At 52.7% G+C, this 21757-nt stretch overlaps 1 protein-coding gene across 4 annotated transcripts in view; it reads right to left on the reverse strand.

The window, feature by feature from the left end:
* Window positions 1-21450, reverse strand: part of Prima1 (proline rich membrane anchor 1) — a 52269-nt gene extending 30819 nt beyond the window's left edge. Inside the window, exons 1-3 of one of the 4 annotated variants that reach the window (XR_010044957.1) lie at window positions 20039-21450; window positions 19141-19264; window positions 12312-12447 (exon numbers count right to left, since the gene is read on the reverse strand). Coding sequence is in view for 3 of the 4 variants with exons in the window: in XM_063241353.1 (XP_063097423.1) it covers window positions 12312-12447; window positions 19141-19233 (229 nt within the window). In the remaining variant the exon portion in view is untranslated. The other 3 variants (XM_063241353.1, XM_063241354.1, XM_063241355.1) reach the window with 3 other exon arrangements.
* Window positions 21451-21757: the final 307 nt, after the last annotated feature.

The following is a 21757-nucleotide window of genomic DNA, read 5'->3' on the forward strand; positions in this document are numbered from 1 at the left end:
GGTCTTCCTTGTCCCCACTTTTCTGGCTGTCATTCATCACACTTCTGATGCACCTTCAATCCAGGACACAACAGGCTCTCCTGCCTCCCGTGTCCTGTGCCCCTTTGAATCCCAGGGCCCCTCTGCCAGGAGCCCCTTCTCCTCTGGCAGCAGCGCCCTGAGGAATCTTCTCTGCCCTGGCTGCTCTGCTGGCCGTGGAGATTTCCCCTGGCCTGCAGTGCCTGTAAGGTCTGCACCCTCCCCGACTGTCACCAGCACCTCCAGCTCTGCGGGAGAAGAAACAGGACCTCCTTGTGGCTCACGGGGTCTTTTCCACTGCGTCATCCCCAGCCAGTGACTGAGATGTAGTGTTTGGCATGCTCGGGGCTCTATAAATATTTGTTAAATGAATACATGTTGGTGAGTGATGTGCTGCTCCTTAAATCTACAAATTAGGTATCCCAGCCTCTGGGCAGACAGCCGTGGAGCAAAGTGGGGCGGGCGGACATTCACCCATTCAGCCGTTTCTCCACGCTGTGTGAACGCTGGTCCAAGTTCCCAGCAGGACAGGGAGGGGTGGGCTGCTGGCCAGAGCCCCCGCCCCTGTACAAGCCCATTTGAGTACAGCCCGCAGAGAGTGCACTCTCGGGGTCACAGTGGGAGAAGGGTGTGCTCTACAGACGCTGCTCCTGTCCTTCCGGGACATGCTGCTTCTCTGCCCTGGGAAGTGACACACTCTGCTTTCTGCATGACTCCCCCGGGCCCTCCCCAGGTGGGGGCCTCCAGGGAGAAGGCTCTGCCCCGTTTCTGAGAGCTCCCTGAGGCACTGGGCTCCAGGTGCCCGTGGTGGTAGGGGGCTTTCCGTCACACCTTTGACTGGCTGCTTGCTGTCCTCCCCTCGTCTGCCCCCCCTCACCCCCACTGTTTTCTGGAATCTCCTCCCCACCATCACTTGCACTGGAATCCTTGCCTCCTTATGTGTTTCTGAGGAGCCCAAACCAAGACTCGGCTCAAACACTCCCGAGAGGCAGGCTCTTCCAAAATGTCAGCCCCTTCCCAGCCTGCCTCCCCCACGGGCGTGTGCTCAGATCCGCACACAACTGCCTGCCACGTCCGCATGTTGAGCCCCGAGCTGTCTCAGGGGACGAAGCTGTATAAACACTCCCTGTCCTCAGAGATGGGCTCGGAAACTTACTGGGTCAGACTGGTTGCTTTGTCCTGATGCTGGACACAAGTGGGGCATCCTAGGTGAATTCACTAACATTATGAAAAAGGCAGACTCATTAGAGATTAGGAAGGGGGGTCCAGGGAGAGGGGAGGGAAAAGAGAGGGAGGAGAGTGATAAAAAATGATCAAACTATGCCGTATACATACACCAGTTCCCCGAAATGAACATAACTAGGATTATTGCAAACGTACATTAATAAAAAAGTGACAGTGCTAACATTAGCGGTCTCTTGGTGCCGGGCCCTTTCTAAGCACTGTCTCATATTAATCCATGTGACACTCGCAACAACCATACAAGGAAAGTAAGATCCACACCCAGGGAACGATGCTCACCCGATGCCATGCCTTCCTGCCTTCCTAATTTCCTTTAATTGTAACAAAATGAGGCGCTATTTCACCTGCATCTTGAATGTCCCTGAAAGGTCCTGCTCCAGTTAAAGGCTTCATCTCCAGCCTGCAGCACTCACGGAATGTGGAAACCTTCAGGAGATGGGAGCCAGCAGGGACAAGTTAAGCCACTGAGGATGTGGAAAGCGGGTATCGGAACCTGGCCCTCTCTTCTTTCTCTCTCTGCTTCCCGGCTGCAGGAGGTGAGCAGCTTTCTCTCGTACGTGCTCCAGCTATGATGTGCTGCCTCTTTACAGGCTCAAAACTGACAGAGATAATTGACAATGGACCGAAGCCTCTGGAACCTTCCCCCTAACAGCTGATTATCTCTGGTACTTGTTACAGCAGTGGAAAGCTGTTACCACATGACAGTAATGACAGCAATGATAAAACTGACCCGAAAGGAAGCAGGTAAGAAAGCAGAAGCCAAAAGTCCTCCGCTCCCAGGGCCGTGCACTCTCCTCCACACTTCCTGACAACGTGCCAAGAGGGAACCGGGCCATTTGCACAGCCGCAGTAGCTGCAGACTCTTAACAAGCAGTTTTCTAAGAGATGCTCTTCAATTCTTGTTATGAAGGTAAGAAGGCGATGTTTCTAGGTGGATAAATAAAATAAGCCATGTCCCCAAAGCACTGTCACCAGACATTTGCCTTCCAAGTGCAGCATCGGGTGACATCCAGAGACTTCCTGACCTGCATCACAGATGCCACCTTTCACACCCATCCCGAGGGTACACAGCAAGTGAGTTTGCACCCTCCCACTTCCACTGCAGACACACCAGTGAGCTCAACTCGGGACACAGCTGCATATGAAGCAGGGATAAAGCTTGTCATCCCTGCAGCCTAGGCGCATTCGGAAAACAAACTGCCCTCCAGCCCAGAGGTGAAAGAGTCTGCCTGTGTCCCTACATGCAGTGGGGACCCCTTCAGAGGTCCTGATTTACTTTTCCCTATTAACAAAGAGTCAGAGATGGGGTCTCCTGCCCTCCGTGCAGGCCTCTGGTCATGTGCTGGGGCCTATTTTCACAGGCACTGTCCAGTGCCTGTGCCACAGGAGGTGTGTTCAATGAATGAACAAGTGAGCACATGACAGGTGTCATGTCCTGGCGCCCAGTGCCGGGCCCAGTGCCAGGCAGGGCAGCTATGAGCCTTGGCCATCCTCACACTGCTGTGGCCAGCTTCTGTAGTAACAGACAAGACAAGCCGCTCTGGGTAGAGGGCACCTTCTAGGTGCCAAAGAATGAGAAGGGTCCTGAAGGGAGCAGGCACCAAGAAGCTAACAGTGACCAGCAGTGAAGATCACCATGCTGGCATGTGAGAACGCACACACGTGAAGCCCTGGCTGCTGGATCAACTGACGCTTAGTGATGTCACAGCAGCTCTATACAGATGGATTGATCCCCATTTCACAGATGCAGAAGTTGAGGTCAGCCAAGGTAAATGACTTGCCCAGGGTTACAGGACCCTAAGTGGAACTGTCTCACCACAGATCCCTACTGCTGAAGACAAGTGGACCCAGAAAGGAGCAGGAAGCAAGAGGATGCCCTGTAAGTCCAGATCCCAGGTCTGGAAACCACGGTGAGGTTGGGTCAAAGGCTCAGCTGGCCCTTCAGCAAACTTGCGCCAAGGTGAATGTCACTCTGCCCTTCTGCCAGCACTGGGTGTGGTAGAGCAATGGTGGTCCTGAGACCAGGGACACAGGGTGCTGGCACTGAGCACAGGGCAGGAGGTGGGTCTATGGCCAGGGATTGCTCCTGCCTGCCCCCCTTCCACTAAGAAGGCTGTCCTCCGAGCTTCTCCTTGTGCAGGCAGTGAGCTGCCCCTGAATCCTCTCAGTTCTGTCTCAAAACACCAAAGAGAGGACCATCACCCCTGCAAAGAGCTAGGGAAACTGAGGCTCATGGTGCCTTTCTCGCTGGCCCAGGAATACCGAGGGTTGTATGGTGTCCAGGATAGGCAACACCACAGACAGGAAGTAGATTAGCAGTTACTGGGAAGCATCGGGTTTCTTTTGGGGGTGATGCTGGAATTAGTGGTGGCTACATAACCATGACTAGTTGTGACTGCGCTAAAAGCCCCTGAATTATGCGTCCTTCCACAGCCAGGACACAGGTCCCTCTCATGACTGGGCTCTATTTTGTCCACCTCTGTGGCTCCTAAACTTACCATAGCACAGTCTCTTGGTAAATATGTGTTCAATAAATCATAAAGCAAGAGTTGACTGTGTAAACTACCTTACATAAATAACATCGCAATCTTTTCATGGAAGACAAACAATTCCATTTATCAACTAGGAAAAAGAAATCAGTAGTTAAAAAAAAATACAGTACTTAAAAACAAAATCCAGCGACTCTCGGGTTTTAGGGAGCCACATCTGGGTGCTTAGTGCAGAGTGGAAGGCAATGGGAGTCACCCCAGGTGTGTGGGGTACACTGAGGCCACCCAGGTTGTGGCATTTGCTTGGCAGGGGCTGCACTGACAAAAGATGCCATTGATGGGCAGTGGCTGGGCCATGGAATGGATTTTCATCCCCCCACACCACCTCTGGAGACAGAAGGGACTCAGAGAGCCAGAGCACAGCACACAGCCAAAAAGGGCCAGCACCAGAGGACCTGGCACAATGCTTGGCGTACGGAAGACACTCTAAACTCTCTGTGGAAGAAATGGATTCGTAGTTACTGAGGACCACGATACGCCAGGTGTGTGCTCAGAAGCTGGGGCTATCGCTAGGGACTGGCAGACACTCGGTGATCACACCTACTTAGCCAAGGGTCCTGGCATCCGTCAGGTCATTAATTACACAGTTAAAAGCTGGGAAACTGCTGGGAACAAGAGTCCTTAGTGGTCACCAACCTCACAGCTTGCGCACACCTGTGTACGCTCATGTTGATGGATGGCCGGATGGTTGCAAGATGTAAGCAAATTCCCTGAAGTTGTTCCATCAAAGGGGGGCTTTGATCCCCCACTCCCCGGTTTTAAGCCAGTTCTGGTCTCTTGGTGCCAAAGAACAGAATGCAGTGTGGGGGACGCTGTGTAATCTCAGCCACATCATCCAAAGGGACATAGCTGTTACAAGCCTCTCAAGCTTGGAACCCAGTGTCACAGTAGCAAACGCAGGTGACCCAGGGGACTCCACAACTGAGGGCTCAGCAGACACTGGCGCTGACTGCTGAGCCTCAGAGGAAAAGCCTTTGAACCCCAGGCAATGAACTCCAATTGTGAAGACTTGCCTGATGGAGGCCAGACAACCCCAGGATGATGAGGGGAAAGGCATTTTGGGGAAAGTTTTAACTTTTGGGGTGATGTTTCCTGAAGCTGCAGATAACCAGAACACAGTGACTTCTAAGAAAGTCAGAGAAAATTCTGAAGAAAGAAGAAATTGGTGCTGAGATCTGCATGACTTAACTCCTGGCAGACAGACCGACTGGAATATGCAAAGGTCCTGAGACAGGAAGGAGCAAGACCCATTCACAGATAGGTGGTCCCCAAAGCTGTCATCAGTGATGAAGGGGTGTTAGGTGGGAGAAACTGAAAAGTCATTCTTCAGACACAAATTACCCTTCCTTACCAGCTGGGCAGCCTGAGACAAGTAATTTGCCCTCTCTAAACTTCTGGGCTCCTCTTAGAAATAAAGAAAATACCACCTATTTCCCAGAATGGCTGGAAGATTATATGAGGGAGGCAAGCCGAGCTTCACCTACTAAACATTGGTTTTTATTTCTGTGTTTTTTTCTGGTGCTCCAGGTGAATCAAAAGCCACATTCTAGACTTCTGCACCCCTACTGGTCTCTTTCTGTTAGAACTTGGTCCTTGGCACATAGGAGAGGGACCAGGTGACCCCACTCCTAGTTCCACCACTGCTGTGTGGCCTTTGGAGAGCCACGTAACCTTGTCTTATCTTCTAAGGATAAAATAAATGCAAAAATAAAATCTATCTCAGTGCTTTGAAGTTCTTGAAGACAGACACCATGGCCATGCAGGCCCACGCCTGCTGCCGCAGCTATTTCTGGCCCCATCCTCCTTAGAGGCAGGGGGCGTGCGTGCTGTTCCCTGGAGGCTGACACAGTCTCCTTCCTAGCCATGGCTCTCTGAGTCACAGGCGGGGACAAGGGGCCATTGCTAACATTTGTAAAGCAAGCCCAGGTGCTGAGCCCTGGTACTGCTGTGGACTTTCGGGTTGGTCTGGGTTCTCCTCTACCCACTTTTCTAGAAATATCTTCACCCACGGGCTCCGCTGGACTCTGAAGATCACAAGCCCAGCAAGGAAGGGACATGCGTAGAATGCTCAGAAAACCTTTTCTTTTCAGCTGAAGACCTGAAGGCGTCTATGCATCCCGCAAGAGTCCGTTTTGCTGTCAGAGTTCCTGATCTGAAGCTCGGTTCTCAGCAGAGTGCCAGGACCCCAGCGCAATAACCGCCCATCTGATGCGGCTTGTGACTTATGATTGCTACTTCTTTGTCACTTGCATTACTTGACAGCTGCCATGGTGTTCCCGGGCTCTGCGAGGCATGAGCTTTACAGAGAGTCCTCACAAACACCTGCATGCAGCAGGTATGGTGAGTAGCCCCATTTTACAGATACAGAAATCTAGACTTCAAGCAGTGAAGAACTCTTTCCCCAAATCTCATAGCCAAAGGACAGAGGTTGGCACCCAGGTCTATCAGGCAGGGAAGCCGGGCTCCGTCACTGTGCTATGACCCTTCTTCTGAGCACTGTCCTCCCCAGTGTGGCCTGTGAAATTTCTAACCTTCCAAGCAATCCTTCCCCAAGTAGGAATCATATGAGAAAACTGAGGCTCTGAGCGGGGTGTGACATGCCTAGGATCACAGAGCTGGGAGTGACAGGGGTGACTGGCTCCAAAGCCCCTTGCTGTGACCGAAGTTCTCTGGGGCACTGGCTCTCAAAGTGTGCTCCTGTGATTGCTTGTGAATGTATGAGAAATGCAGGTTCTTGAGTCTTGCATGAGGAATTCTGGGGGGGAGGCCCAACGACCCATTTAAACAATCCTTGCAGAGGTTTCTGCTACAAAGTCAAGTTTGAGGCCTGCTGTCCAGTGCCTCCCGCTGGGGCACAGCTTGCAAGAGCATAAAAGGGCAAGGGCCACTGTGGCCTTGCATGAGGACAGGGCCTGCAGAAAGAAGGGCAGCAAGTGGACGGGCTGTGCAAGAATCTTCCACGTCACCGAGCCCTGGCCGCGCTCCCTGCCATTCACAGGTGGGACTGAGGGCAGGGCTGCTGGAAACAGGACGGCACGACCCAGTGGCCCTGCCCCACCCTGGTTGCCCACGCAGTGAGCCCCAAGTGCAGATGAGGAGCCTGTGCCCTCGAAAGCTTCCAAGCAAAACAAAACAAAACTTCCCCAAAATGACAATTTGAAAACTTCCCCAAAAGACAATTTGAAAAACTACCTGTCTTTGCTAGAAGGGTGCTAAACAGTAGAGTGACCAGCCTATCCCAGTTTGGCAGGACTGAGGTGTTTCCCAGGATGCAGGACTGTCAAGGCTACCACCAGGAGAGTCCTGGGCATGCAGGGACACGTGGGCAGGTGCTGGTGGATGATGGATGAGGCCTAGCTGGCCATGCGGAGGACATGCAGCGATTCCTGCAGACAGCTCTGGTCATCACTTCCAGGTCTGCACCAATAGATGCACCCCTCTCTCCCTCTCTTCTGCACACATGCATCAAAGCCGCTGACTCGAGTCCCGTTAGCAGGGGTCTCCTGCCTGACCCTCAGACGGGATCCCACTCTTCTGCAGGATCACTCCCTTCCTCAGTGCCTGTCCAGGCTCCTGCTGCCCCGCTTATCCTAGGCCTCCCTGGGAATCCTCTCACATCTCCTAGGTCCTCCGTCCCTGCTGCCTGTCGTGATCACAGGCATTCTATAGGAGCAGACGTGAATGAACCACTTACAACACAGAATCTCCTTACAGAGACCTCAGCAACCTGCAGTTCTAAGCAGGAGACTTCATCACACAGAGGACAAGGCTGAGGCCGTCTGTGGCTAAGAAATATGCCTCTGTTTGAGTGACCGTGGATCTCTTTAATCCGTTTGGGGCTGAATATCCCCTCTCCAGAAGCACCTCTTTACTCCCCAAGCCTAGCAGAATGATCGCCCCAGGATGACTGATAGCTCTCAGAGGCACTCTCAGAGACACTTCGGTCTCAGGAATCCTCAGCTCAACCCTGCGAAGTGAACCTGTTTTCTGGAGGAAGAAACAGCCTTCGGTTAACCGGCCTTCTTAAAGCCCCCCAGAGGAAGAGGCAAGGATGGCACTCAACACAGGCTCGTGAAACTGGCCTCTCTTCTCAGTGAGGACAAGTACCTGCGCCCCTCTATGTCCCTCCGTGCACCCCCAACCCAGGGCTGGACACAGAGCAGATGCCTGCATGTGATCTCCAGCCGACAGGAGGCCATTCTTGGCAGGATGTGAGGCCCACCAGATGAATGAGCAGGGTGAGGGCCTGCACAGGCCTGGTACAAGATGCCAGGAAGGACACGCCCATGGACACCTTCTGCAAGGAACAACCAAGGGTCTGTGAGCTCCCTCGGGCAGGGGCTGTCTCTGCCACACTCGCTACTGGCTTGTGAGCCCCCTTGGCATCTGTCTCACACTCGGAGCTCAACACACACCTGTTGAACCACAGCATAGGCTTTTAGAAAAGCTAATTCCTTCTGGATCGTACAGCAAGCATTTACATTCGACCACGGCAGATGCTATGGCTCTGGCCACAGCTCTGACCATGTATCCACTGCTGCTTGTATGCAAAGGTCAGGACTGGGCTTACAGAGAACCAAGAGACTGTACAAGGCACACATTTTCTGTCCCTGCTTCATCCACCTCATGTGTCCTGAGGCACACTAGGCTGGGGAGTGCATCCCTGTCCTCCTTCCCAGTATCAAGACCTCATCCTCCTATCCAGTCCCTCTCTGTGAGTTTCTTTTGGGAGACCACCAACCATACATCACCTCTGATCAGGAGTAGTCACATGGCCTAGGCCTGACCAATCAGCACCTTCTATTCAAAAAAGCTGCCGCAATTGGTCCAAGAATGGACATGTGACACAAGCTGCCTACCCACTGAAAGTCGGCCTCAGCGATTTTTCTTGGGAGAGAAAAGCTCTCTGGCTGTAAGCCTGTTGGAATTTGGGAGCCAGTGGGAATTTGGGAACCACAGGTCAGTGTGAAAGAAAAGGCAACCCAGGAGAAATGAGAGAGACACAGGGAGAGAGACAGAGAGAGAGAGCGAGAGAGAAGAAAGGAGAGAGCTAGACCCCAAACCACCATGATTTAAGATCATGGATCCAGCAGATCTGCTGCTGAAATATCCTGACCCAGGAGCCAAAAACCTAACATGTCTCTCCCTAACTTTTGTATAACTTAAGTTGCTCCAAGACACAATTTTTCATTCATAATTTTAAAAAGTCCTGCCACGGTATCAAAACACGTCAGCTCTCTTCTCATCCAGAAGCACCTGAGGTCCAGAGCTCAACCTTTATCCTCCCCTTCCCGGGGAGCACTCTGGCCTCTCCTCCTTTGGGCTCAGGGGTGCCCTGGGGCTTGTATTTTCTCGAGACCCCACTGCTGTCTGGCTGGCAGATGAACTGCAACCCAGCTTCCGCACTGTCAATGTTGAGCTCTCCAAAAGGATGATGGAAGCCGTTTCCACATTACTTAACATCTCTGCGGGCTCATCCCTGCCCAGGTCCCTGCAGGTAAATGAGCTGATGCTAAATGCAGCAGCAACTCAGCACTCACACATAATGAAACTTTCTGAGGTTTGGATCTTAATGTTCCCCCAGACTTGGTCCCCTAGGAGGTGGAATCTAATTAGGACACCGGAAGTGTGTCTGTGGAGGGTACTGGGATCCCTGCCGCTTCTGGTGTCTCTCTTTGCTTCCTGGCTGCCATGAAGTGAACAGGTCTCTGCCACCATGCACGCCCACCACAGGTTCTGGGCCATCACAGCCCGAAAGCAACAGGGCCAAATGACCATGGAGCTGTGAGTCAAAATAAACCTTTTCTCTTATTGGGATATTATCTCAGGTATTTCATTATAGTAATGGAAAATTGACTAACAAAACCTATGACAAGAAGCATGCGTGTTTGTTTCTCTCCCAAACCTTCTGATTGCTTTAAAGTCTCAGTTCCATGTCACTACGGCCTTGACCCTTCCCTGCCACTTGCTTCTCTTCCTACTTAATACACAGAGGAAGCATTGAGCTCAGAATTTTCCACAGAATGCCAGTTTAGAGGATTGGTTTGCTCTCCTTGCATATAATTTTGTGAGTAACTTTGATTTGAACGAGTGTTACTAGTTGCTCCTTTCTTTAGTTTTATTAAAGTTTTTGGAAATTAATTTACATACATGAAACATGATCTATGTAAAGAAAATAAATAAGGGAAATGAGAGGAGACACTTGGCTGTAGGCTGTTGATAAGCAGCAACTTTCAGGATGAAATGTAACTGGCTCGGCCACTTCCCTAGAGCCCTGAAGATCTGTCCAAGGTCACCCCTCGAAGCCTTGCTAGGCTGTGGCTATAGTCCGTCTCACTGAAACTCATGTGAAGCTTAGTTCCCCCTGGCAGTGTGCTGGGAAGTGGAACCTTGCAGAGGGACTGATGTCTTTCTCATGAGCCTGGATTCATTCTCTGAGGAATAGATTAGTTACCACCAAGGCAGGTCAGTCCGGTGCCCCTTGTCCCACTCTTCTGAACATGCTTGCATGATCTGTCCTTTCTTACTTTGTTTTGTTTTCTTTTTTGCCATGTCACAAAATGGCATGAGGCCCTTAGGTGACATTGTTTCTCAACCATGTATTTTCTAGCCTCCTGAACTGTGAGCCAAAATAACCCTTTTTCCTTTCTAAAGAATCCAGTCTCAGGTATTCTTTTATAGCAACAGAAAATGAGTGAAGACAAAGAGCTGAAGGACTTGTGACCCCTAAACGGGTCTCACAGAGTCAAGCCTTTGTCATGGTGCCCTTTCTGCCCGGATGCCCCTTCCATGCAGCTTCCTTCTCAACCTGCGATAGTCTTGTTTATCCTTAAAGATTCAAGACGACGTTATTTACTGGGGTTATTCTTTTGTTTCACTCCTGGGATATTTCCAGTGCCCCTGCCAACAATTTCTTTGTTCTCTCAGTCCACCTTTTGTAGGTTGCTGACAAGAAGCCCTTCCCGTGAGGCTGAGAGATCCCAGAAGATGGGAATCGTCCTTCTCCCCTGTGGGGTCCAGGTGCTCAGTCAGTAGAAGAGGAATTGGAGGAACCTGCTGGGAGATGGCGATCCACGAGGTACAAGCCCAGAGAGTGGGAAGAGATGCAATTGTAAGGCAGAAAGGAGTGATATGCAGAGCAGGTGCCTGGGCTGAGTCCCAAGACATGGACCTGGGGATTCCATCAGCAGAGAGCATCCTGGGACAGAAGGATCTGGTGCACACCCAGAGCAAGGACCTGCTACACCTAAGCCCTCCACCTCTTCCTGCATCTGAATCATCTCAGAGCTTGCTACCTTAATTCTCAAGCCCCACCCCACAGAGTGTGACTCAGGAGACTTGAAGTGGGCCAGGGAAGCTTTGTGTATAACCAGGGCCACACTCTGAGACGCACAGGGCCCCGGGGTGCCAGGTTAGGATGGAGATAGGGAGGGGCCTGACAGGTAAAATGGGGAAATTCACACAAACTGCAAAGGTGGCTCCAAACACTGCATTGCTGACTGAAACACAGTCGTGTAAGCCCAGCACTCACTGAGGCTGAGGTAGAAGGACGGCGAGTTCGAGCCTAGCCTGGGCCATTTAGTGACTTCGTATGATCCTCTCCCAGACAAACAGACAAACAAACAAATAATCAAAAAATCAAGAAAGAGCTGGGGGTATAGCTCAGTGTGAAGGACCTGTGTATAATCCCCTGTACTGCAAAACAGAAAAAGAAAAAACAAAGAGGCTGGAAACATAGGCTGGGAATAAGCCTTGCCAAGGTTATTTAAAATACACCCCAAACGATTCCATAAAGATGCGGTTAATAAAGGAGAATGGGACGTGGTCATGGCGTCCTACCAGCCAAGATGTAAGGGATCCATCTAAAACAGACTCTCCTTTCAGAGACCTTATTAACCAGCGATTATAAGCAGAAGACTTCACCGGGCATAGGTCAGGGCTGAGGCTATTTGTAGCTCAAGAAATGCTCCTTTGTTTGAATGACCAGGCAATCAGATTGTTCAGAGATGCAATCATCCAGAGAAGACACAAGTCGAAAGAAGTCTGAGCAGAACCGGGTACAAGTGGCTGAAAGGCACCCATGTAACTTGGCTCCCAGAGCCGGCCTTCGGTTCTGTACAAACTGCTTCCTAGACATGAATTAGAATTAAGAACTAAAACCGTGTGTGTGGGTGGGCTGTTTAAGACAGTGCCCAGTGGCTGCCCCTTTTAAAGGTCTGGCCTTCGGAACAATGCAGGCCGGGTCACTCATCAAACGAAGATTGACTTTTATCCGATTAACCGATGGAGAAATATCCTCCTCCCTCTCGAGGGAGCGTGCTGTGGGAAAGGCGTTTTGCAGACTGCAGGGAAAAGTTGGGCCTTGGCTTCCCTCCCGCTCGGCCAGTGGAAAATTACAAAGGAGGCAGGGCTGTCCTCGGCCCTGCTAACTGGATCTTCCTGGGCCAGGAAAACACAGTCACCCTCCTCCTCCTCCCCCCAGAAGAGTGAGGTTTTACCTACCTGGGGCAGAGAGGAGTCTGGGAGGTGGTGGCGGCGGGGGTGGTGGGGGGAGCGGGGGTGGGGGCCGGCACTGGCAGATGTGTTGGCAGCTGTCAGTCACCTTGGAGCAGGACTTCTGGGGCTCACCGTGCGTCACCTGCAGACATGAGCACACCCAAGAGATGCAGGGGAAAGCAAGGCAGCTGGAAGCTGAAATGGGCCCACCCCAAAGCCATTAGGCTGGGACTCGGGATTCTTCCCCAGAACCAAGGCAGGCAGGATAGACCATGCCAAGGGAATGATGCTACAGGAAGCTGGCAGCTTGCGTGAGACCAACCAAGGTTTTATTCCGAGCTCTGCCAAGAACTGGCTTTGGCTTTGGGACTCTGGGTAGGTGACCTGGACAGTAATAAAGGTTATTGCAAGTTAACCTGCAGCATTTCCTCATGGTGCAAAAGAGGAAACTGAGGCCCAGGCAAGCGTGGTGCTCCTGGAGCACAGGGGTGTCACAGCTGAATACTGACAGCATTATTCAGTTTAACTCTGCAGCAGCCTAAGCCCAGCCATCTCCCATCTTCCTTGCAACAGGACAGGGCCAGGCCCTGGCTTTTTCTGCAGTCCAAGTTCCTGCCATGTTGCTGTGATCACTCTAGGGTAAGGTCCCTCTAGCTTGGAGAGCAGCCAGACCCCTACTCCTCTGTCTTACAGGATCAAGGGACAGAGCCACCTGTCCGTGCTGTCTGTGCAGTGCCTGAGTGGCCTTGTGGGAAACATCCCCCTCCAATTCTCCAGTAACCGCCAAGCTCCTCCCCACTGCTCGGGGCTGCACGGCCCACAGTCCCATGCAGGGTGACCTCAGCAACCGCCCTGCCTCATCCCACGCTCCTGCAACCTCTGTTCTGCCCTCATGTTCTCCTTTCAGTTCCTGGACCCTGGCCTTTGCACACACTGTGCCAGTGCCTGGGAAGTTCTCCCATCCTTCCCCCCTTCATATTCTACTACTCAGCTCACTTGGGGTGCTGTCACCTCCTCCAGATCGTATCTCCCTTACCAACTCTTCTTTTAGGCTCCCCCCAGCACCAGCTTCCATCTGTGGGGGCAGAAATCTGTTGGTGACTATGTGCATCCTACCTGCCTTTGCCATGTACCTGCAAGCTCTATAAGGGCAGAGCCAAGCGTCAGCCCCCTCACCCCTGCCACCCACTATTATAACCAGCATGTATGGTATAGAGCACCTAGCATTCACACATTTGGTGAATGGATATCAAAAGCTGGAGTGGAACCCACACCTCAGGCACCCTGGCCTGGTGTTTCCTGGCATTAGTCTAGGTCTCCTCATCTGTAAGCCAGGAAGGGTCGCAGGTAGGAGCTGAGCTCAACCAAAGCTTCTTAGTCCTGGCTGCTCTTTAATGAATAGTGTCCCCTGAGCCTTACCCGCAAGCCAGTCAATCAGACTTTTTCAGGTGGGGCTGGGCCTCAGTATTTGGATTCAGCCTCCAGGTGAAATCTGAGAAAGCCTGTGTGAGGACCACTGGTGTAGAGTGACTGACAGTGTCCCTGCCTATGCAGACGGCTGTGAGGCCACAAGTCCAGAGTTTTGTGCCTGTCCCAGGAAAAAAGCTGATTTCAAGGCACCCAGGGGGGACCTGGTGGTCACTCTCACCTCAGTGATGGTCAAGGTTAATACCCTGACTGTCACCTCCAAGGGAGGAGAAACTCAGAACCCCAATGTCCCTGCGACCGTGTGCAGCCTGCCTCAGCAGAGTGATATTCTGAGTCCCTTCACTGTGTGGGTGGCAAGGCCGGGGAGCTCCCAGAGCACATGGTTGAGCTGAAGAGGCCAGGTGATGTCCATTGGGGTGACAGCAGGTGATGTCCATTGGGGAGATCAACTGATTTACAACCCAAACTTAGTACCTAAGCGGCCAACAGGCTTCAACTCACAACCTCGTCAGGGACCACTGCCCGCCTGTCAAACTTTCTCTCGGAAGGAAGAGCACATCCCCAGATGGTGAACCTTTTCTTCGTTAGTGGAAGGAGATGATTAACCCCTTACACATCAGGCTGATTCCACCAGCTCCTCCCCAGCGCCCCCTGCATCAGGCCTGCGTCCTCCAGACTGCAGCCTTCCCTGACTCTGATTTGCTGGGAAGCTTCAGGTTCCCACAGCTGTCTGCCCAGGCTGCTTCCCACTGTGCTCTATGAAGTGAGTGTGTGATCTCCAGGCCAGGCCGGGCCAGGGCCAAAGCAATTACTTTCCCCAGGTCTCCAAGGCCCAACTGACGTGAGCAAGACCAAGAGGAGCGTGTTTGTTTAACCTGGCCCCACACAATGCCCTATTTTTGGGAGAGGATACATGGGCACAGATGGAGAAGAGTGTTTAATATGAGACAAGACAGGCAGGAAAATCGGGGCCAAGTTTCAAGGCTGGAGGAGGAGAAGGAAGAAGGGCACTGTGTTTTTAACATCTTCGGGTCCCTGCTCTCCTAGGAAGCCCTGTGTGGTGGGTGAGTGCACCCACTTACCTAACCCCCCTCAGAAGGACCCAGTCTGGGCTGGCTCACCCTTCTTTGTCCACTAGGACCACACTGGAGTTTCTGATTGTTTGGTCCAGCTCAAGCCTATGACTGCTGAGTTTCCATTTATCCATCATGCATAACCAAACTCTCCACCAATCAGGGTAGGCCACGCTGAACCCCATGAGACCCAAGTTAGGCCCACCCACTCAAGGATGTTTCCTCACTTTGGTGACTTCCCTGCTGCTTCTTTCTCTCTGTCTCCCCAGCTTAAGTTGTGGGTGTCTTGGGGCATCAGGTAGGTAAGTCTTTGGTGAACAAGTAACCTGTCGAGCCCTCATGAGTGTCAGCCTCGGGAACATACCTCATTTCTCCATGAGGACAGCCAAGAAGGGAGACTTATTAGCACACAGGACTAGGATGAGGGATCAGTCGAGAACAAAGTTGCCCAGCACCTGGTAGCTGGTCTCAGTGGAAAGGTATGTTAGGAACATGGGATCTGCCCCATTCTCCAACTCTGGCTTTACTTCGGGGTTCTGCTCATTGACAGTGGTAAATTTCAACCAGCAGAGAGGAGCCCTCAGAGGTGGGGAGATTATCTCAGCTCCTAGTTTCATCAGTTTCTGTCTTGGGAATTCTTGCAAGAAGAAACTTCCTGCTACATCCCCTGCTCTTAGCTGGACTTGACTGAGAAAGCCTGAGGCCCACGAGATCAGGGACTTGCTGAAACCCCACAAATGACAGCTGGCATCACTGCTTCCATCACCTGCCTGCCTGCCCTGGGCTGTGGCCTTCTCTGGGGGCCAGAGTTCTGCCTCTGTTGTGGCTGCAGAGAGGACACAGGTAGGTCCTGGAGCCCCCTGGACCTGGTACTTGTCACTGTGGTCTGGGAATCACGGTGTTTTAAGGCTACCAGTTCCCCAAATCAGCAGCCTCTTTCCTAACTACCACCCCACTCATAGCCAATCAGCAGAGCCTTCAAATCCAGTGAGCACCACCTCCAAATGGGTTTGGGCCCATTACTTCCCTCAGTTCCCTGTGCTGTCCTAACCAGGCCCTCATTAGATCTATACTGGGTAGCGCTTGCCTCTCATCTAGGGTTTCCAGATAAAATTCACATTTCAGATAAACAACAGATGACTTTCTAATGTAAAAATGTCCTCAACATCTATGGAGTAGACATGCTACAGAAATAACCAGCGGTTTACTTGAAATTCAGAACTAACCAGGTCTCCCACATTTTCATTTGGTAACTCACCTAAGCATCCCTAATCTCTTTGCTCCCTCCTGAAAACCATCTTTTGTGATGAAGCAGGGCTGAGGTGTCTGAAGTGCCTGTCTATCTGGGATGGTGTTCCCTGTCCCTTCATACCAAGTCTCCATGGAACTTGGGATCAAGTCCAATCTGCGATGGACACTGTTAGGGCCTAAAACAGGAGTCCCCCCGCTCCCTGGAGGCTGCTCCCCGTTTTGCATCATGATTCCTCAAACTTCATGTCATCTCCGCTGCGGGTTCTCAGACTCCAGCCACATGCTCCTACTGAGCTCTCTTGCTGTGATCCCTTGTGTAAGGACCTCCCTCGGGCCAGATTATCAATGCCACAAGGGCAGGGACCACTAAGATACTTGCAGGTAACACTGGACCTGTGGAGTGGGTGCCTAGTAAACACTCAATAAATAAGAAGTGCTAGGGCCGGGGATTTAGCTCAGTGGTTTAAGTGCCTGCCTGGCAAGTGCTAGGTTGTGAGTTCGATCCCTGGTACAAAAAAAAACCAAAAAACAAAAATCGCAGCGGTAGTGACCCACTATGGGAGGCTTTGGCCTCACTTGGGTCTGGTAGCTGCTCATGAGCACGCAGAGATCCATCAGGTCAGCCCCAGCCTGTCTCTCTGGCAGCTGCTTCAGATGGGAAACCACAAAGATGATGGTTTCTGGCATCCTTTATGGAGACAGGCCAGCACCCCAGTAACTTGATGAGACACACTCCTGTCACACCTAATAAATTTGCCAGCCTGTCATCCTCTTCCCTTGCAAAAAAAAGAAAGGAAGAAACAATCAACTGAAGTGAACTTACAAGAACCCTAAATCAGAAAAGCACAAAATCTCAGTTCCAAGCACATTAAAGCAAAACGGGGAACAGCTAGGGGATGCCCCCACCAACCCTTCTGGCAATTTAAGTGTCACCTGACTTCAGGGATTAAGTCCCTTATCATCTAGCAGAGCTAAAGGCTTCAAGGCTGATTGCAAGGGAGGAACCCGGTGGTCTGGGGACCCCAGCTCTCTTGCCTCAGCAGTGACCCCCACGAATCATAAGACTTTGTTGCAGCGGCCCCATCCACCTAGATGTTTACCGCTGGAGAAGTCTTCTGGCAAAGCACTCGTGGAAGCTCAGATAGCTCTGGGCTTGTTTGTATGTTTAAGAAACTCCTGTGACATGACAGATTTTATTCCGTCTGTTTAAAGAGAAGCGCATGGCCTTGTGCGCTCCCTTTCTTTCTCTTCCCTCCTGCCTTTCCCTGGATTCAGCTCTCCTGCCTGAAAACCAGATCCATTCATTCCAAAACACCTTACCCCTGGGTTCTCTGTCCCTGTCATTTGTAAATTAATTTTTCCAGAGCCTCAAGCCAAGATTTTACCCATTCTATTTATCTGGCAGATTCTTTTCCTAATTGATTTTCATGAAAAATGATTGGTGTTGAGTAACAGTACACACACACACACACACACACACACACACACACACACACGCCTGGGTAAGTACTGCCTGGCTTAAGGACACTTAAAAAAACCTGTGCTGCTTTTACAAAATTATTCCTTTTGAGGGCCATGAGGCAGGGTGAAAATAGGTCTTTTATAGGTTCTGCTAACACACACAGTAGAGTTCTAGTCTTAACACAGACATAGCATCATCGCCTATTCTCCATGCTAGCTGAAAAAGTCTTAAGAAGAGAGAAAACTGCAACAAATAAATATAAAAATCAAATGAGTTTCACATCCGAGGGTCAGCTAAAAGTTGAACAAGGGAAACTGGTCCCAAACACCAAAATGTTTAAAAGCGACACAGCTGAGTCTTATTAGTGCTGTTTCACACACTAAACAAAGCTGTCAGCTTTGAAAGGAAAATAATTGTTAGAGGTAAGAGAGGACTGGTGGTGGGAGATGCCAGTTCAAAGCCCTAGTTCCCAGGCCACCATCCGAGCAAGACTGACCATGCCAGGTCCCAGCAGGGTCCTGTCATTTAGGGTAGCTTTCAGACCACAGGAAACTGGAGAGTAGTGTCACCCATTCTTTCTTTGCTCTGTCACTATCAGAAGAGTCCCCAACTCTCCTCCCGCAGAGTACCAACAGCAGAACATGAATCTGCAGCTACCCAAGGAAGGGTCCTTCAGTACCCCTCATGGTGACAGTTCTCATAGCTCAAAGCTGTTAGGCCATGGCGACTGATGGGTGACCCCACAGGCCAGAGGGAAGGACATCATTTCTATTAGTCATCTAATAGCAGCAAGAGCCACCGATAGTTTAGCATGGGTCAGGCACAGCACTGAGGAACCCTCACTTCCTTGGTCTTATCAAGTACTTATACACACATGGTCAAGAAGAAACCAAGGCTCAGAGAGGTTAAGTAGGTTGCCCAAGGTCCACCCGCTAGTGAAGAGCAGAAGCAGGGCACACAACTCAGAGCAGACACCAACAGCCACCTATTGCCTGTGTACTGTACCATAGACTATAAACATCCTGAGCAATGCGAGGAAGCAAGCACCCCATCTAACCCTCACTTGGCTCTAGGAGGTAATGTCAGTTGGTGGCTTCCTGGCCTCTCCCTCTGGGGCCCTAGAATAAGGAATTCATCTTCAGGCAGTCCCGATCAATAGACAGGGCCTTCTATTCTACGTGTGGCCACATGCATTATCTTGCATTATCTGTCTACATCCTGGGCTCTGCTATCTGCAAGAAACACGACCCCCTCCTGTGTTGAGGAGCAGTTCAGCTAATTTGAAGTTTAGCAATGGAATCTAGTGGAAAGTAAAGAACACACATTCTTGGTATCATTTTTTAAGTTTGTTTTCTTGGTCCTTAGATTTCCCCAGTAACATGTTACCAACAGAGACCACTATCCCTAAGCTCTTTTCTATGCCATGGCCCTGTCCTGCAGGCCTTGGGACACAAAAGAAGTCTCTTTCTGGGCTTTATCTTTTCGAGGCCAGAGCATGGAGAATCCTACCAGCTTTTCTTTTTCTGAGCTCTCCCCAGGCCCTATTGGAGCGGGAGCCAGGGTCTCAGAAGTGAAGCTCCCCGGAGGACTCCTAGCCCGCGCAGCTCTCTTCTCTGCTCACCTGTACGAAGCCCCAGAGCGGATGGAGCGCGCAGTGCAGCAGCAGCGAGGGCCAGCGACAGCCACGGCGCAGTACCAGGTCCCGGAGGAGCATCTCGGCCCACGGCGCCCACTGATGGGGCGAACTGCCAAGGGAACAAGGCTCAAGTCAGCCGGTCACACGCGGGCACCATCGCCGCCGCACACCAGCACACCTACCAGTCCAGCTCAGGAGGGTACGCCCCGCACTCCAGGGGACTTTTGTAATCCTAGCCTACAGCTACACTCCAGTTTGCACACTCACTGACTCTCCGTGCATCCCAGAACTCACACCCTATCCTGGCGCAAAGCCCAGGATACTGCGGGCACTCTTTGCCCCAGGCACACCTCTTCCAAAAGCAGCATAGAACACTTACTGAACCCCCATGTCCCGCAGAAACGACCACGCACAACTCAAGTGCCATAGGAGCACACGCAAACGTGGCGGGAACCACTCACTCTGCGCAACACACCCACTGATCCCCTGTGCACACTCACCGACTCCTGCCCGCTTGCTCACTCGCTGACCCTGCATGCACAACACCATGAAAACACTCGTGGCGTGCACCCTCTCTGCGCCCCTGGCCTCACTGCGCACACCGCAACAATTGCACCCCCGCGAGCACTCGCGTTTGCCCCCCGGAGCCCGGTTCTCCCACTTCTGAGCGTGGGTTTCCCTGCACGCCTCCACCTCCGCCCGCGCCCCTCCGATGCCGCACGCCACCTCGTCTGGCGGCGGCCCCAACCAATCCTCACCAGGAGAAGAGAGGTCAGCGATTCGCCCCGGCAGCAGCTCTGTTCTCCAGCCGCCCGGACAGCCCCCATTTAAAGCCAGCCGCCTCCCCAGTCCCCCGCCCCCTAGGCGGGGCCTCGGTTCTCACCCTGGCAGCTGCGCTGGCGCTTGGGGGCTTCACATGTCGCGGAGGAGCGCCGGGCACTGAAGCAAAAGTTTGCGCTCTCCCTGGGCCTCCAGGACTGCTGAGCTCCGGCCCCGGGCGCGCCGCGCTCGCACGGGGCGCAGGGCGCTGTGGCTCTGAGCTGCGCCTGGTGGCGCGCGGGGCGGGAGAGGAGGCACCCCGCGCCCGGAGCTCGGGCCGTTACCGAGGCGGAGCCGGAGGGCGGGGAAAGTCTCCTTCTGCCGCCTGGAGCCGGCTGTGCGAGCCTCGCAGGAGCCCGCGGCCGCTCCCCGACCCGCCGAGGTCCCCGCCCTTCCCGTTGGCGCCCCGCGGCTGCCCTGGGCGCGGGGTGCGGAGCTCTACGTGCGCTTTAGGCCGGCCGGCCGGAGGCAGCGGCGAGAGGCGTTTTCCCGGAGCTCCTGCTCGAGCAGCAGGGCCGCGGACGGAGATGAAATAAATAATGCACGAAAAAGGAAAACAGACGTGAGCGGAGCCAGAGCCTCGCCCGCCTCCCGCCCGCGCTCCCCGCCGCCGCCGCCGCCAGCGCCGCTGCAGTGATTCCTCGACTCCATCTAGCGAGGCTATTGTGTATTGGGCGCTTAATAATTTATTTATCCACCTGGAGGCCCAGGACTCCTAGTTCTGGGGATCTTGAGCCTTGCTTGTGCTTTCCCCCAAGTTTATCCTGAGACTGCGAGAAGGTGTCGGGCTGACTCGTAGAGACCCCTCCCCCACCTTTGCTCTGAGACTCCACCGGCCCCAGGGCTGTCACGTGCAGGCGCCGCTCTGAGGCCGCGCACTTTGTCTTCCCTCCGCTTTGCAGCCCCCGCCGTGGGGCCACTCCTCCACCGCTGCGCCGCCTCCCCGGAGGGAGCAGCGATGGCCCTGGGGAGGATCTTTCCACCACCGCTGTTTCTAAACATCCGCAAACTCCTCTTTGAGGCAAGATTATCAACAAGTCGGTTGTTCCAGAAAGAGCCGGGTTACGTCTCCCGCAGACAAGCTGCTCCTGGCTTCCAAAGCAGCTCCGCAGACCGGCGCGGGTGCTCTGGTCTGGAAAAAGCACTTTGCAAGCGCTTTGATTGTGGGGTGGCTACGAGTGGGGGGAGGGGCTTCCAGTGAGGCCGCCCAAGACCTGGACCGTCCTGTGTTTAGCTGGCCTAGAGTACCAGGAGCTTAGGACGCGGTGCAGAGACAGATCTCAGCTCATTCATCAAAGAAGCGTTTACTTAGTACCTGTCCTCAGTCTCCAGGGCACCCCTGGGCCACCTCGTGTAAACCTGCACTCTGTGAACTGTTCGTTCTGCAAACCAGCTTTCAGAGGGATGTCTTAGTAACCTCTTCCTGTCAGAGACCCGGGACGCAGCACTCTTCTCCGTAGACTCTGCGGACCTGCACCTTCTCCGGGGAGATCCTGAGGGACAAATGAGAATGAGACATGGTCCCTTCCTCCCATTTCTGGGGAGGGGGGCGGTAGGGGTAATGGGGTTCTCTGGCTTTCCATGGGTGTGGGAAAGGGGCCTGCACTGAAAGAAGAGGACTGAGGAATGGAGACCATGGAGAGAAAGGATAAAAGCTTCCAGGACAAGGTGACCAGGGCTGAGAGGGGGGCATTTAAAGCGTTTAAATGCCGTCGGCACACATACCCAGTCGTTTATTCATTCACTCACTTATTCATTTTATAAGCAGTGTGCCTGGGCACCT

This window comes from Cavia porcellus, unplaced genomic scaffold (assembly GCF_034190915.1).
Source record: "Cavia porcellus strain 051 isolate PalLab524CR breed Dunkin Hartley unplaced genomic scaffold, mCavPor4.1 scaffold_31, whole genome shotgun sequence".
NCBI classification, from domain to species: domain Eukaryota; kingdom Metazoa; phylum Chordata; class Mammalia; order Rodentia; family Caviidae; genus Cavia; species Cavia porcellus.